Below are 17887 nucleotides of genomic sequence, written 5' to 3' on the forward strand. Positions count from 1 at the left end.
AATTAAGGAAATTTTAGACATAGCTGTTTTATGAAGCAGTTAATGAAGTCAAAATTGGTACATCCAGTTGTTGATCAGTTTGTGTTTCTAACAGTCAAAAAAATTATTTTTGAGTCCAAGTAGGTTGCGTGAACTTGCCCCGTACACGGGGCACGTTTACGCATATTTATTTTCACACCTAACCTGGTTCTGTTAGTGTTTTTAACATAATGTCTCACCATCGTTAAAATAAAGCAAATTTATTATAGACAATCTATATATATATAAATGAATGTTTGTCTGTATGTCATCCATGAACTCAAAAACTACCCGGCAGATTTGGCTGAAACTTTCACCGTTTGTTATTTTTGGTACTGGGAATGTTTATAGACCAGTTCGAAAAAAATCCGATCGACAGTTCCTTTTTTAATCTAATTTAAGTCACAATCCATTGGATAAATACGAATAAAATTATCGGCTGCAGAAATTAATTCGCGTGAAAGATCTCATTGATAAGAAGTTAGCTGTTGCCATTTTTCTTGGGTTTGAACAAATAAATTCTTTATTGTTTTATGGCTTTTCATGCAACGGGGGGATTTAAAACTTTTTCTATTTGATATTTTTAGCGATTGATTGATCATACCTGGACCGATTATTATGAAAATTGCTATATATATGTATTTTTCCACGGAGAAGGTGCATAATATGCTCATTGAAGCCACTCGCCACCAGGTGGCACTGCAGAGTAGCAACTTCTGTCCCGTTCAACCGATTGTCATGAAAATCAGTATAATGATGTATTTTTTTGTTGGCGTAGCAACGCGCGTTGGGTACAGCTAGTAGTGTATAAAATAAAAGCTGAACGAGCATGAAGACAGCACGTTGTGATTGTAAGCTATAACAGATGCGAATGTGTAACTTAATTAAAAATTAAGCGGTAATTTTCAAACTAAATAGCCGGAAAATACTAAAACGTTTCAGAGAGTTTGGAGCGAGAAAAGTGTCAGGGCACGTTTAAGTAAAACACAGTAAGAATCCGACGTCAACGCGTAAACTTGTCACGTGGCCAAATTTAGATTTATTTTTAACGTGCTAAAAAAATATAATAACATTTCACTTCATAAAATTATAATTCTCAGAAAATGATAAAATTCTGCTAATTTTTTGAGCAATCACGATTGCTTATTGCTTTCAGTTGACTGTTTTTGGCGTCCTATCATTTCATTTTCCCGCCGCCACCCTCACGATGCTGCTCCTCTAGCGAAAGCCGTCTCCAGGTTGCATCCATGTTCTACACACATGCGCATACATACACAACTACACGCACACATACATACACACACACAAACACATACACACACATACACCTACGCACACATACACATACACAAACGCATACATACAGACACCTACACATGCACACACACACACACAAAAACATGCACACACATACACACAACCACCCACACATTCATGCCTGCACACAGACACAAATACATATGCCTACACACACATACACATATCTCCCCACACACATACACATAACCCCCACACACACATACACATACCCCCTACACACACACACATACCCACGACACACAAACACACATGCCTACACACACATACACATACTCCTTACACACAAACACACATACCCCCCACACACAAACACACACGCCTACATACACACTCGTGATTGCGAAAAACATAATTTGAATTCAAGATGTCAAAATTCAAATTATTATTATTTTCTATATTTTTTTCTTTCTACTAAGTGTTATTTATTCACAATAAGCTTCAAAGCGTTCAACACAAAATTCACTCAACTTGTTAGGAAACAGATTATTCTTTCCTCATGCTAGACCGGAGCTCCACTGATGCTCAAAATTCTGTGAGAATGTTTAGAAGGCAGCAGCATCAATTTGTTATGACTGTTGACTCTCCAACTAAACGTGCCCCGTGCGTAGACGTGCCCCGGTCTACTTTAATCAGCAAAAATAATCTTCTTCAGAGAAATCTAGAGTTGCGTTGCATGAGTCCTGTAAGAGTGGAGGATCATTGGCAGGTGTTACGTAATCCTAACAAGTTCTTGCTCTATAAAAACTTTTCAATAATAAAAGATTTTTTTTTTTTTTGTCTTTTAAATATCGAAAAATATGCGAAATAATGAAATGAGAAATGTTTTTTCCCACTAATCTTCTTATTATTATTCATAATATTTAATACATTTTCAATCAAAATAAAGTTTTTTTTTTGAGCAATCACGATTGCTTATTGTTCTCATTTGACTGTTTTTGGCGATACGCTGATTTTATTTTCCGCCAGCACCCACTAAGCATCACCATCGACCGGCCGCCTCAGGATGCTGCTCCTCTTGCGAAAACCGTCTCCAGGTTGTGTCCATATCCTACACACACACACACCCACACATACACACACACCTACAGATGCACACACTCCTATACACACACACTCCTACACACACACATCTACACATACACACACTCCTACAAACACACGCACACCTACACATACACATACTCCTACAAACACACGCACACCTACATATACACACACTCCTACACACACACGCACACCTACACACACACACACACGAACGCCTACACGCACAGCACTGCATATACGCACAGCACTGCATATACGCACAGCACTGCATATACGCACAGCACTGCATACACGCACAGCATTGCAGACACAACACGCACACACATGCATACATACACTCACACACACACGCACCGACACACATGCGCCTACACGAACACACACGCACATACATACACACACACGCTCGTGATTGCGAAAAACATAATTTGAATTCAAGATGCCAAAAATTCAAATTAATATACATTTTTTTTTTGTCAAGTTTAAATCGCAGGTTTTTGCACAATTCTTTTCCAAATTGAACAACCTTTTAACGATTTAAATCGAACAACCTTTTATTGATAAAAATCGATTTTTATCTTTTTACATTCCAGTATTAATTGTTCTGAAAAGTTTTTAGGCTTTTTTAAGCTCAAAGAGGCTTTGAAATAATAGAAAACTTGTATTTTCTGCAAAACAAACTTTATTATTTTATTTCAAAACAACAAAAAACACCCTTCTACTTTTTTTCTACATAGCAAGAGAATGATTTAAACATGCCACAAAAAAAAAAAAAAAAAAAAATTGATGCAGATCATAGTTGGTATACTCCAGAGATATGACTTATTTAATCTCCCTGTTGAAAAATCATAAAAACTGACTTTGGATACGGAGTGGCAACACCCAACTATCCACAGAATAGTTTCTGTCGCTTGTACACTGAAAGGAAAAAATATTAGCTTGAAATTGATACCAAATTCAGCTTAATTGATTGAAAAATAAAAAAAATAGGAAGATTTTTCTGAATTCATGGTAAAACGATGACTCCAAAAAATAATCAAAAATCGAATTTTTGAAAAAAATTTCCAAAGTGTAATTTTTATTCAAAAAATCTTAAAAAATAAATAATAATAATAATAATCTGAGCTTTTCATGTATTTGTAAATCCACAATAGACAAAATCGGAGACATGAAGGCACGGCCTAGGCGATTTGACGTGTAATGATCCATAAAGGTGTTTTATACCCACCCTACTGTAGATTATTCTCGGTCTAGACACTATAAATTTAAATGAGCGCCGACTTCTATTTATTTATATTTGTCCCTTCCGAGAGACTCACTTGAATGATATTACATATGCGTATTCTGCGAATGAAGTTAATAACGGTTTAATCTTTATATATTTGAAACAGATCATGAATATGACTGGGAGTAGAAACAAAAATATATGCTGATAAGCTCAAATTGGTATTAATATGTAGTATAAATCTTTGACTCTCAATTTTTAGTAAGCTTCAATTTTCGTAAAATTAGAGAATTTTTTGAAACCGTACAAATAATTTTACTTTGAGCAGCATTGTCAATCTTTTGAATATAACCAACAATTAGAGATCTAGTAATTTATTAAGTTCATAGATGGCGCTAGAAACGTACAGATGAACCAAGAATCGATTTCTATGGCGCCATCTATGAGGAAATCATTTATCTGCTGCAGCAGTGTATTTGCTGTATAAATGAATCGCTGATTTTGAAAAGAGCATAGTCACCAGTAATTGATTTTGAGAAAACTTGATAAAACCGTTTATCTCAAGTTGCGAATTAGTTATCAATCTATAGCAGTCGTTCCTACGGCATTGCTTTTACATATGTTCAGTGAAGTATAGGTTAATTTCCGATTTAATTTGGATCATACATCGAATTTACAAATTAGATGACTTACGCCCTTTACAAAATCAATCGGTTTTTGGCAGTAAAAAAATATTTTATTTGCACTTATTTTAAAGATATTTTTAATTGTATAAATGTTACAAATTGGTTGGCCTTGTTAGAAGCGGTATTTTTCCCAAGAGAGGATCATTTTATAGAATCCATGGTGTTATTCGGGAATGTGAAAGAGGAGCTTTCTAATGTTTCTTTTCATTGATGGGCACCTGATCAGGGAGTGTATGTTGGCGTAGTTGGTAGATTGGGGATGTTCTTGACTTTCAGGAGTTTGTAACTGTTGTAGTTAAGACCGTCAATCCGGTCAAAAGCAATAAGGATCCTACGTGTTGAAGAATCAAACACGTACATCTTGTTGGAACTGACCCCCCCCCCCCCCCCCCCCCCCCCCCCCCCCCCCCCCCCCGGAGAATAAATCGTGATAATCTCTCTTCTAGCCTGGGCGGAACTTTTTCAATGGGACGCAGGATTTCTTATAAAACTCTGGCCACCATTGACTGAAATCTTTGACTTCTTTGGGGCGTCGCACTTTGACAGTGAAGGGATCCTTCTGGTAGCCAGAATCAATGTATGATATTCGTCAGGGACGTAGATGTTTTCTCTGCTGGAATAGTGGTACGTTTTTGTGGGAAATGATTTAATATACTCCACTATTCGGAGGATTTCAATGGCGAAAATCTTAAAAATTTGGTCGAGGAGCTTGAACGCGGAGACGCTGTGAAGACTGAGAAAAACCTTTTGTCAAACAGATACTTTTTGGGAGCCCTGCATGACATGATAGCTGAAAGTGGGCTGCCTCACTCGTGGTTCTCTTTTCTGGGACGATGTTTTTCGACTTCATGGTGATCAACGACGGATTGAAAATAGACGTTTTGTATTGTCTTTGATTACATAGAGTACATATTAGCAAGGACACCGTCACGTTTCTCTGAAAAAAAAATGAATCAAAGCATGTTTCTGACTCCTTTTTTATGTTTTTTTTTTTCATTTTCTTTGTCCATCATTAATGTTTAAAAAAAAATACCTAAACCAAAATAACGTAGATAATGACGACGTAATATTGGTAAAATAATGATGCAATATCACGAAATAGTGACGGAAGATCAGCCACTACAGTTCATAAAACACTGTAATACAAGAGAAACAAAAAATATCACCTTGCACAACCAGCGACATCTATTAGAATTTACCAATGAGTTTGAAAAGGGCGTAAGTTCAATGACTAACGCCCTTTTCAAAATCATCGCAAATTTCCCCTCCATTTTTCTCAATCACTTTTCATACAAACTTATGCCGTTTTTAATCTTATTTAGTAGGTTTACGTTCACAGTACCGTTTCCCATTATTATATCGATTTGTCAAAAATGGTGACTTACGCCCTTTTTAAAATCAGCGATTCAAATATATGATTAGTTTTCAAACAAATTATCAAATCCACTCCGTAAATTAGTAGTGTCATAAGATATGATACACGGATTTTCTTTGTGAAAATGGTACAAATGCAAATCGTTTCCAAGACTTTGAAATTTTTTATAGCAATTTTAGTAAATACCACTAATGAATCGCATTAAAAAAAAAAAAATTCTCCATACAATGGCGTATAATCCTTTCTGATTGGTTTGCACACAAGTAGTCTTTATAGATTCAAAAATACTTTTGTTTGGAACAAAAAGGAGAACATTACGCGCTCCAGCTACACATCGTTAGGAATCAAGGGCGTATCCAACTCAAAATGGAAGGGGGGGGGGCAGGCCTGTCTTTTTGGCAGTCAGATATGATCCCCCTCTCCATTTCAGAAACAGTTTAAAAATGTATTCGTGCATGCATTTTTCCCCTATAAAAAATACGTTGGTTCATATCCCTTGTTCCACAGCCCCTTGAAAAATTCAGAAATGACTGGCTTGAGGGAAGCACTTTTCAAAATATAAACTTTTTCGCGATGTATGGATGTTTATTATACTTGCGCTAGAACGCGATTTGATCTACGCGAAATGGATATAACGCGAGTTTTTCCCGAGTTATTTATCTCAGAATTAACGCGACCTTTTCGCTCGCAACGCGAAATTTTTTGAAATCGAAGTGTGGTGTTTAAGTATCGGATTCGTTAGTAGCTACAAAATATTGGTTTTGTAAATGGACATTTATTCCTTTCGCATACATCATAACAGCATTTTGTGTTGAATAACGTAACTAGGTTTTTTTGAAAATACACAGCACAGATTCATTTCTTTACATAGAAAACGGTAATACATAACTAAGCAATGGGTTAAAACAGATGTTCTCAACCTTTAAGACTCTGCATTTATCTTTGAAAACTGATGACCCCCCCCCCCTCTCTATATGTGATCAATACAACAATACAAGTAGTACAATTGGATCTTGAAACTTAAGCTGGTTAGTATAGCAGAATCTGATGATTCAAATAAAATATAGATTCTTTCATGCACAAAATTTTATATTTCTGCTCTTAGCTGTATTTTGAACATACAGTGGGACCCCGATTTAACGAATTCATTGGTACCGAAACTTTTATACGTTAAATCGGAGTTATTCGTAATTTCGAGGTGTGAAAAAAATTAACTAAAACTGCACTTGCCTTATCTAAAACCCCCCCCCAAAAAAAGCAACTGCTCAAAAATATTCATAAATGGGTCGTTTTCCAAATTTTAAAAGTTTTTTTTTTTTTTCTGAAAGAGCGTGCTTAAAAACATAGGATTTGACCATTTTTTGATAAATTTGTTTACGTTTAATATTTTTAAGAAATTACTTAAATCGGAGCGCTTTCATTATTTACTTACGGCTTCTGCCGATGACATCACAAATGATGAAATGCCATTCATTGTTGCCATTCACAGTGCAAAATATTTAATTCGCATCTTTACTCACGTGTATTGGCAACGATATGGTTGATAGCAAGCGTAGCGCGCAACTTTAATTCGGTACTTGATGTTCATAATGTGGAAACGTAGTAGAAAGATGCGCCACACAAGGTACATCATTTGCGACGTCAATCAAGACTACACGTTGTTTTCAAAATCAGACATTTTAAAAAAACTAATTAAAAAAAACTGTTTGGAAAATAAAAGTATTTTCTGGATCCATGTCATTTGTTTTTTTTTTTTTTTTTTTTTTTTTTGCTCATTCTATCCATTTTAATGACTAAAAGTAGTACTTTTGACTGAAGGACCACCCCATTAGAAAGTATACACTTGTTTTCAGCATTCCGTGACTTACCACACTAGCTAATTTGAAATTTTTTACAGAACTGAGTAATAGATGTTTGACGATTTCCTCGACTCTTGACTTGAAATAGTTCTCTTTTGACTTTACGGAGGTAAGAAAAAACAATCTCATTTACTGCCTGATGTATGAGATATTTTTACACTTTCCATGCCATGTACAGTATTTGAAAAGTATCAGTTTTAATGGGAGTTTCATCATCGCTTTCTGCATCAGAATCGATATTCGTTGGTCGCCTCTTCGCCCGTTAAAATTGGCTGATTCCAAAAGAAGTCTTTTTCTTCTTCGGAAAAGATGGTTATCTCATTCGGAAAACAATCCAATATTTCCTAACTTAAATTAAACTTTTTTTTTCGGCTGTTAAAATAATTTGTTAAATCGAGGTTTATTTTTCGGTAAATAGGTTTTTGCTTTCATTTTAGTCGGGAAAAAGAAAAATTTGCGAAATTCGATAAATAGAGGTTTGTTAAATCGGGGTCTTACTCTACTATTATATTATTGGAACACATGAAATCCCGACAGCCTTGTCTAGTGGTCAGAGAAGTCTGACTGCGTTGGGGAGGGTCCCGGGTTCGAATCCCGGCTCGGGCATGGATGGTCTTGTCCTTTCTTTGTGTGAATGTGATTTTGTGCTGTGAATGGTAGATCCTACCCTACAAATTAGTCCTTATGGCATGTGTGTATTGTGGAAGTCGGACTTCACACAAAATTACGGTACAGTCGGAAAAGGGAAGCAGCGCACCCCAAATTGTCAGCCTAGCTGGCACAGCACTACATGAAATCAAGGTAGTGAAAACTTAATACATATCAATTTGAGGCATATAGGTAAAGTTGGTATATAATGCCAGTCACTCTCACAAAATGAGTGGGAGGGCTGCCACTGTTTATCCATCACAATTTTCTGAATGATAAGCTGTGACTAAGTAGAACGAGGGGCGACCCGATGAGAATCACTGCGCCTTTTCAAGAACTTCCACATTCGGCAAATTTTGTCTGACGATTCGGCAAAAAATTATCATCACTCTGCAAAATTTGGAGTTCTATCCGGCTACATGATCGTCACTCGGCGAAATTTGGAGTTTCCACTCGGCAAATTGAGAAATTTCTGTCCTGCCAAAACTTTAAGTTCGGGGGCGACTCAAAATACAACCTAAGACACTTTCATTATCTTGCTCGATAGTTTGACTCTAGGTATGCTAACGCTGAAAATCCAGATTCGGAGACACATAGATGAAAAACACTCGAACTCCCGCCCCCCCCCCCCCGAAAAAAAGAAAAGCGGTAATATTAAAAACATTCACAAGTGACTAAAAATTTGAGTTAAAACAGTAAATTATAGTCCGTTTTGCTGATTCACTTTACCTTATACGTTCTCGCCCCCTGAACCCCCCCCCCAAATTGTTAAACAAATTTGCCGAATAAATAATTTTTGGAAGGTCACAGTGACCTTCAGGGATCTCTACCCATAGGAGCACCCCTGGGTTTATTATGCAGGGACGGACAAAAACTCATTTTAGGGGGGAGGATCATGCTGAAGAATGGCCTCCCCCCCCAACCCCCGAAAAAAAGAAAAGCGGTAATATTAAAAACATTCACAAGTGACTAAAAATTTGAGTAAAACAGTAAATTATAGTCCGTTTTGCTGATTCACTTTACCTTATACGTTCTCGCCCCCTGAACCCCCCCCCCAAATTGTTAAACAAATTTGCCGAATAAATACTTTTTGGAAGGTCACAGTGACCTTCAGGGATCTCTACCCATAGGAGCACCCCTGGGTTTATTATGCAGGGGCGGATAAAACTCATTTTAGGGGAGAGGATCATGCTGAAGAATGCCCTCCCCCCCCCCCCGAACTGACCTACGGTTTTGGGTAAGAAAAATTTCTGAAACTGCTTCCGTGTCAACGAAAAGCAAAAAGTAGGTCATGAATAAGGCCCTTTTCTAGGCGCAATCGTTACAAATTAATTTCATAAGCAATGAAAAGAAGTAATATTTCAAATATTTACTTTCAAAAATAATTAAGGAATTGAAAAGACTACTGAAATTGTTGTTGACATTTTATCCACAAAGTGATTAAACACAATGTGGACAAATAATATTATTAACACTTTAGGGGGTCATGACCCCCATGACCCTCCCCTTGTATCCACCACTGTGTGTAGGTTTATCAATAAGTCCTATATATACACTATTAACAACGCGAACTTTTCACTTATGCGTGGGTTCTTGCAACGTTTCCCTATCGTGAGTGGAGACTTCTTTTTTCTTCTCTCTCTCTCTCTTTCTTTTTTTTTTCTTTTTTTCTTTTTGGGGGGGGGGGGAGTATGACGTGTTGTAATGATAGTCTTAGCTAGAGTAAAATTCGAATGGTAAATTACTACTCTCTTAGCCTAATTACTTTATAGTTTTCCATGTTTTTTGATTGAACCATGTGCAAAGCACAATAATCAGTATTCAACAACAGGAATTTTTAAAAAATATATTAACTTCTGCATAAACGGGAGGGGGGGGGGGGGTGAACAAGGTCCGTTCCGCTTTACGTGCGGGACAATCGGACTGAATAATTTTACCAACATTTTGTTAAAGATCTTAGTATTTTAATTAAACAAGAGTAAGCACATTTTTAATCTTTACGTTCGGCACAATGATACTTCTGACTCACTTATATTTTTATGAAATTTTTTTTTATTGAACAATCACGATTTTTGCTGATTAAGCTCACTTGACCAAGGTCGACGTTACTCTGATTTTTCAGATTTCCATAACGACAAGAATAGTTTTTGCTCTTTGGTTTAATATTTATTCAGAGGACAAATTTTCCTCGCCATGGTTACAGATCGTTTGCATTCATTCAAGGCTTAACTTAAACAGATTTTTACTTTTAAAAGAGGGGGGGGATTGTAAAATTACGTTTTCCTAGGAAAAATCTCAACATGCATGAATCGAAAAAGCAAAATTTAATCTAAATACGAAATTTCCACATTACTGACCCCTATCATTTTGCATTAATAAGAAATAAAAATATCGTATAGGTACACACTGCAAATTTGCTATTTATGAGGAGTATACGGGTGCAAATTCGCCATTATAACCAGATAGTTATTGCCGCATCCTGAACTCAACTTGAGAACTTTGTTTTTTCTCGGAGAAAAGTTGTTTTTGCATTCATGTCTCAACAATTTCCATGTATCGCACTGAACACTGCCCACTCTGATAAAGACATTTTGAAAATAAACATTCAGGAATCAGGCTCTGGGCAAATCAAAATATTTTTGCTAAAATTTATAAATTATAATTAGATTAGTTTTAGTGCTCTCAACGTTGTCCAATAGATGGCAGCACTACTAAAGTTTTTTTCTGTAGATGGCAGCACCATTTAATTTATACTAGAAAGATTTTTTCTAGTTTTTGACTTCTAAATAGTTTTAAAACTTTCTATTGAATTACATCTGGGCCATCGCAAGAGGGCATCTGAGGCATTGATGCCTAAGAGGGGGCCTAAAATTATGGCGCAGATCGTGCCATTGAAATTCTTTGAACTTATTGTTTCAGGTTCAGGATCAGGGAGAAAGAGTCTATCTTGGAGGAGATCTCGGCAGTGTTGCCAGATGGTCAAATCCAGATTTCCCCAATTCCCTTCCAACTTTTCCCCAAAAAAACGATGTTTTCTATAAAAATTCCCCAAATTCAAAAATTATTTTCCCACTAATATTTTCATAAAATGAGTCAACTTCCTCTGATATTTTTGTCTCTTGAAAATTTTTTTTTCCCCAAATAACCAAATTTCCTTATAAAATTCCCCAACTTTTTTTTTCCCCCATTTTCGCTTTTTTTTATTTTGTCTTCTTTATCTTTATCTTTTTTTATTTTTACTAATAATAAAGGTGAATGTCTCTCTGTCTGGATCTCTCTCTCTCTCTCTGTCAGAATCTCTGTGACGTGCATAGCACCTAGACCGTTCGACCGATCTTCGTGAAATTTGGCAAAGAATTAGTTTGTAGGACAGGGGTGTGCACCTTTAAGCGATTTTTCGATTCCAATTTTACGAACATTTTATCGAGCAAAATTTTCATAAGATGGACGACTAAATTACCAAGTTATCATAATGCGGAACCGAGACGTGGGCAAACCAATTGGCGAGAAATTCATCATGCATTATTTGTAAATATACAGGGGAACCAAAATACCTTTTAATTTTCTACTGCGGGCACAGCCGTGCGGGTGCCACTAGTCATAAATACAAGCGCCTGACCGAAAGATAAGAAATAGCCAAATATTTTTTTCTACTCGCATTTACTAACTCTGCTTCGGTATGTGCATTTAAACTATGATTTTTGTATATATTTATCTAAGAACATTCTTCATCACACTTATTTTTGTCTGTTTCACGTATTAACTAGTTACTCACACAACTATTAAAGCAAATTCCGTAGCATAATATTACACATAATGTGAAATGCGAATTCCATAAAGTTGAGCAAAGTTAAACCAACGCTGTTTGATACAAACAATGTAACTACCAGATGTCAAGACGCAAATTCGTATTTACGAAAAAAATATTTTTTCCCCAGGTTTTCCCCAAGGAAAAAATTTTTCCCCAAAGAATTCCCCTCAAAACCCATTTCCCCAGAGAGCACCAGATTTCCCCAAAATGGGGAAATTTCCACCAATCTGGCAATACTGGATCTTGGTCTTCTGGGGTGCTCATTTGAGAGGGGAGGGTGGAAGGCAGGGAGCAATTTTAAGAGGTAGCAATTTGGGTTAATTTTCGGTGTATGCGTTGAGTGCTCATTTTCAGTCCCTCCCAGGGTTCGAAAATATACGATATTTTGTTATATATGGGATATTTTGATATCTATCCGATATTTTCAATCAGCACAAACTAAAGTCTTCAAAATAGTAAATGCATCTTCAAATCGCTCTTTATTTTCTTCTATTATTATTACAATATGTAGACTTAAAATTGAAGTTTCCTTCACTATTTATACCCAATATTTCATTTTACATTTTTATCAATCTTAATGGAGTTAATTTAGCATTTGCTGTTTTGCTCATTTTTCTTTTGTTAGCTACTTTTAAACCGTTGTATATTTCATAAATAAAAAATATGCATTAGTTAATGCAGTCATAAGACATTTTCTTTTTTTCTGACTAATGTTTAATATTTAACTAACACTTTTAATATGAATTAAAATTGTTACATTAATAATAATTTTCTGAATGTAAAATAAAAAGAAATATTATTAAAAATATAGTATCTATCTTTTTGGTTATATATAGTGATAAATGTACAATATTACTATGATTTTTTTTTCATTTTATATTGAAGATACCGTAGTTGAAAAAAATAATATGCAAAATATCAGGATATTTTCAAAATAAATATCAGATATATATGGTGATATATATCACGACATATATGGACTGAAATATAAATATATGACACCTACACATACATAATGTATGTGTGTATGTGTGTCTATGTGTTTGTGTGTATCTATGTGTCTGTGTAGGTGTGTGTGTGTGTAGGATATGGAGACGGTTTTCGCTAAAGGCACAGCATCGTGAGGCTGGTCGACGGTGGTGCTGCAGAGGGAGGCGGGGGGAAAATAAAATCACAGGAATTCAAAACAGTCAAATGAGGACAGTAAGCAATGCGATTGCTCAAAAAATCTGGAAATTTGTACTTTAGCAAGAGATTGCATAGAATTCATTTCTTTCAGTTAATTAAGAAATTGATACATTTATATTCTTAAATAGAAGCAAATTCATTTTTTCGGTAAGTTCTAAAAATGATTCATTTAAATCAGTAAATTGATTGCAACGAATTCATTTTTGCAGAAAATTATAAAAGTAATACATTTATATTAGTAAGTTGATTACATCAAATTGAATTTTTCAGAAAATTCCAAAAGTGATACATTTATAATAGTAAATTGATTGTAAAAAGTTCGTTTTTGCTGAAACTTCATTTTTTTCCCCAGTTCTTTTCCAGACAGCTCGACCATGCGTGACCCCCGACAGGCAACCAGGTGCTTGCAGCCCCATTGGACGTTGCCCCCAACTGGTGCTGGACATAAACAGGTTGCGGAGATCCGTCTGCATGCAGAACCTCATCATGCTGGGGGTGTGCTGCCCTCTTGTACAGGTACCAACAATTTAAGCTACTGCTTTAAAAAATGCCAATATTTCTTAAACATTTCTTTTTAATCAGGAAGAGGATACGTTCAATGCCATGAAATTGATGTCATTTGTAAAGGAGAACCGATATATTAGGGGGACCGGAAAGTAATGTCTTTTTCTTCTTCAAAGAAATACGTTTTTAAAAGTTTTAATTTTTAATCAGAAATGTGATCACCCAAATTATCTGCAATCTTTTGCCATCTAGTCATTTTTAAAAATATCTTTTTTCTCTAACGGAGCACCACTCGAATGAAACAAAGCTTTTTCTAAAAAGAAAAAAACACGAAATTCGAACTCAGTTAAGCGAGTCTTGCATGAAGAACTTTTATACTTGTGTTAATGGCAATTCTTATTTTTCATCTACCAGCTTTTCGCCATCTAGTATGCAAAATTACAATTCCGGAGATAGAAATAAATCTATTTTTAGATCAAAATATCTGAAAGTGTCATCTTTTATACAATTCAAATTTCCTATTTCGTCTTTTCGAAAATGTTTCATCGATCGGAAGAAAAGAAAATCAGATGAGGCAGTTTAGGGCGAGAATATTTCCCCCAATATCAGCAGAAAAGGAAATGATAACATGATAAGGCAAGACGACACTGCTCAAGGCGAATCCATGAAACATTAATGAGCTGTAGAGGGTTGTTTCACCCGCTATGCTCACCTGACATTGCCCCATATGATCTCTCTTTATTCCGATCTATTTGTAACAAAAGAATTTTAAAATTTGTCTGATTTCCAAAATGTCGTCTCCAGATATTTTTCTCAAAAACCGATTCATTTCAACCTGTTCGGGTCAGAAAATTTGTGCACCACATGGCAAAATATTGTTATAATGAAGGTAATTAAATCGTTGATTGAAAAACTTAAAAAAAGTTATTTATTTGAAAAAAAAAAAAAAAAAGATTTTACTTTCCGGTCTTCCTAAAATGTGGTAGGTAGTTCAACGCTCTCAATATGATAACTGACTTAACCATCGTGAGATGGCGTAACCAGTAATCTCCGCTTTAACTACTTTACATGATTTGAAAGGGAAGGAAATGTTCTTTTGCCTCATATGTCTATTTTAAATTGTTTCAATATCCTAAGGACGTTCGGACTTGATACCTCTTACAATCACGTATCACGCATGTACTAGTTGGAGTCTTACCATCTAGGGCAACCGCTGGTTTCCGAACCCCAAGAGGTTCATGAGGAGCATAAAGGGGGTTCGTAAAAATAATAGTCGAACTTGTTTGTAACGAGCCCTGATTTGACGAGAACTTGGATTTAGCGAGGAGATTAGAAATACTTGGTTGGTACAGTGTTAAGTCTATGGGAGCATAACTTGCTTTTAACGAACAAATCCCGCTTAAAGCAGACAATATTTTTGTGATTCGAAAAATTTCTATTGATTTCCAGCTCAGCTTACCCTTTTTTGGTAAATTTTCTTTAACATTCTAAAGTCAACTAAAGTTAGTGATAAATCATAAATCCTAAGAACAAGCAAAGACAGCACTTTTTTAAACTTGTACAGTAAAGAAAGATTAAAAAATTATACAGGGTGTTCCGTTTTGACCTGCAGGACCTTTATTTTCGCTAGATGTTTACTTTCATTTGCAAAAATGTTCAAAATCAGATGCAGAGTTTCGATATTGAAAGTTTGAAGTAAAAATAAAAATGAGTTAAAAAAATACAACATTTAACTTTTTATACGTGCCCCAGGTCACGCAACTTATATTTAGGGAAATAATTTCCATTGAAAAATAATTCCAACACAAAAAGTTTGAAATTACTACGACCAATATTCATCGAGATATGAAATGCAGCGTTTTGTGATCTACACCACTTTTCACTCGCCGTCAATAACGCCTTTTGGGGGAACATATAGCAGTGAACATGTTTAAAATTATACGTGTGCATAGAGTATGGTTTTTCGAATTGTTTGAGGTTCTGTCGTGTGATTTGCATAACATTTGCATTTATTTTTAAATAGCAATGAACAGTATAAATAGCTTGTTTTTCCTTACATTGACGACCTGTCATTCTTCTAAAAGGGCGATAAGTTCTAATCTCATCTTTTGCATGGTCCCTTAAAACTTTAAACTGGAATATCTCCCTGAGTTTTGGTCGCACAAATGTCAAGTTTTTTGTGTAAGAAATAGTTTTTAATGGAGATTATTTCTCTAAATATTAGTTAGGAGACCTAGAGTCCGTATAAAAAGTTAAATTTTGCATTTTTTGACTCGTTTTCAGTTTTACTTCAAACTTTCAATATCTTAACTCTGCATTTGATTTTGAACATTTTTGCAGTGTACATCTAGGACTAACGGTTGCGAAAATAAAGGTCTTGCAGGTAAACAGAACACCTCGTATATGTGTGTATATGAATATTCACCAAAAACAATGACATAAGAAAGAGACTTTTGGATAATTCAAAGAAAAATAACCAACTTATTTGGTTCTGAACAGTGATTATAAAGAAGAAAAAAAATGCAACTATAATGAGTTTTTATGGTTTTTCGCACGAACTCGCTTTTTACGAGCACTCCGTTATAACAAGCACGTATCGCAGTCCCTTTGTGCTTGTTATGAGCGACTTCGAATGTATTGCAATGGTGGAATTTTAAACCACTAATGTAAAGAGATATAATATTTTTTGCTTACATGTATTACATATAGTAAAACCTGTAAAGTTGACCACCCTTATAAGTTGACCACCCGTCTATGTTGACCGTTTTTTCCACTCACGGTATCAGCCCTTATCATACAAATCAACTTCTGTAAGTTGTCCACCTGTTTAAGTTAACCACTAAATTAGTGCACCGCAAGTGGTCAACTTACGCAGGTTTCACTGTATACATAATTAATGTCTGTCGCTCGTGATAAGAGCTCCCACGTAAATGTCTATGCCAGTCTGCCACTATAGCACTGAGGTGTATTCTAGTTTTCCAAGGAAACTGAAAAAGGTGGGAACTTTAATTTAGCAATTTTTGTTCACCTGACAGTGTTTTTTTTTTTGGGAGAAGACATATATTTCTATTTCTGTCATATTTACAAACCTACAGTTTTGAAGATGACTAGAAAAATATTACCGAATAATAATAGCTGCAGTCCATTACCAAGGGTGCCCATATGGGGGGAAGGGGGGGGGCTCAATCCCCTCCTCTTTGAAATTAGAACTTCCTTGCTCTTAGTACTTTTTTCTTTGCAAAAAATGTAAAAACATTTCTTCTCCAGCAATTAATAAGTTATTAAAAATCTCAAATTTTAATTACTCTAATCTGTACTGAAATCAGTTTCTATGGAGAAAATATCCTGCTAAACCATGAGGAAAATATCTGAGCCCCCCTCCTCCCTTAAAATTTTGCATATGAGCGCCCTTGACAGAGAATAAACGCGATCCGTTTCCACGGCAATTTAAAGTGACCACTCCCCCGCTGAAAGTGGTGCATTTAACAATTTTAAGTGACCGCGTGCTGGGGGGAGAGCATGCTTTTTGACAGTTTTGCGTTGTTATGGAAAGAGCAGAGATAAACACCTAAAAAAATAATAGATGTATCATTCTACTTTATAATGTACAAATTTGTTTGAATACATTACGCGTTGATTTTTAATAAGAATAAAATTCTTGGCAGGATTTCATGCAATTTATATGTATACTTTAACAATTAACCTTGTTTAGAGTTCAAACCTATGATTTGCAACTTTACTTTTTCGTTGGTCCACAAAGTATCAGGGGCAAAAATACACATTCTACCGGTGTATTAGGACGAGAAAACATAAAATATATCTAGTAGTTACGCAAAAGTTCTCATTATTCAAGTTACCGCTGTGAAAACGTTTAAATAAAAACACTTAGTGAACACTTAGGTTGAAATATTCTCAGTGTTTCATTCTGTCACTTCAAAAATCTGGATATTTCTGCGCATTGCAACAATGCGTGAATAACGGGACAGATTACCAAAAAAAAGGGGGGGGGGATTGTTCTGTTTAAAACGGGACACATGGTTATCTTAAGATGCCATGTTATCTTTCTTTCTAATGGAGCTGCTTTAGGCTATTTAGCCTTTGGCAGAATTAGTGGGATATCCCCAATACGGCATCCAGTCTTTCATGTGCCAACATTAAGGCACGAATGTCAGCGGCACAGATAATTTTGACCCCCTAGTTTCCCAC

General features: G+C 35.5%; 1 protein-coding gene across 1 annotated transcript in view; it reads left to right on the forward strand.

Moving 5' to 3' along the window:
* LOC129230696 (venom protease-like) overlaps positions 1-17887 on the forward strand; it is a 165675-nt gene that overhangs the window by 50260 nt on the left and 97528 nt on the right. Inside the window, exon 3 of the mRNA XM_054865116.1 lies at positions 13530-13693. Within this exon, the coding sequence (XP_054721091.1) occupies positions 13530-13693 (164 nt within the window). The remainder of the gene's footprint in view (positions 1-13529; positions 13694-17887) is intronic.

Source organism: Uloborus diversus, chromosome 9 (genome assembly GCF_026930045.1).
Source record: "Uloborus diversus isolate 005 chromosome 9, Udiv.v.3.1, whole genome shotgun sequence".
Taxonomy (NCBI): domain Eukaryota; kingdom Metazoa; phylum Arthropoda; class Arachnida; order Araneae; family Uloboridae; genus Uloborus; species Uloborus diversus.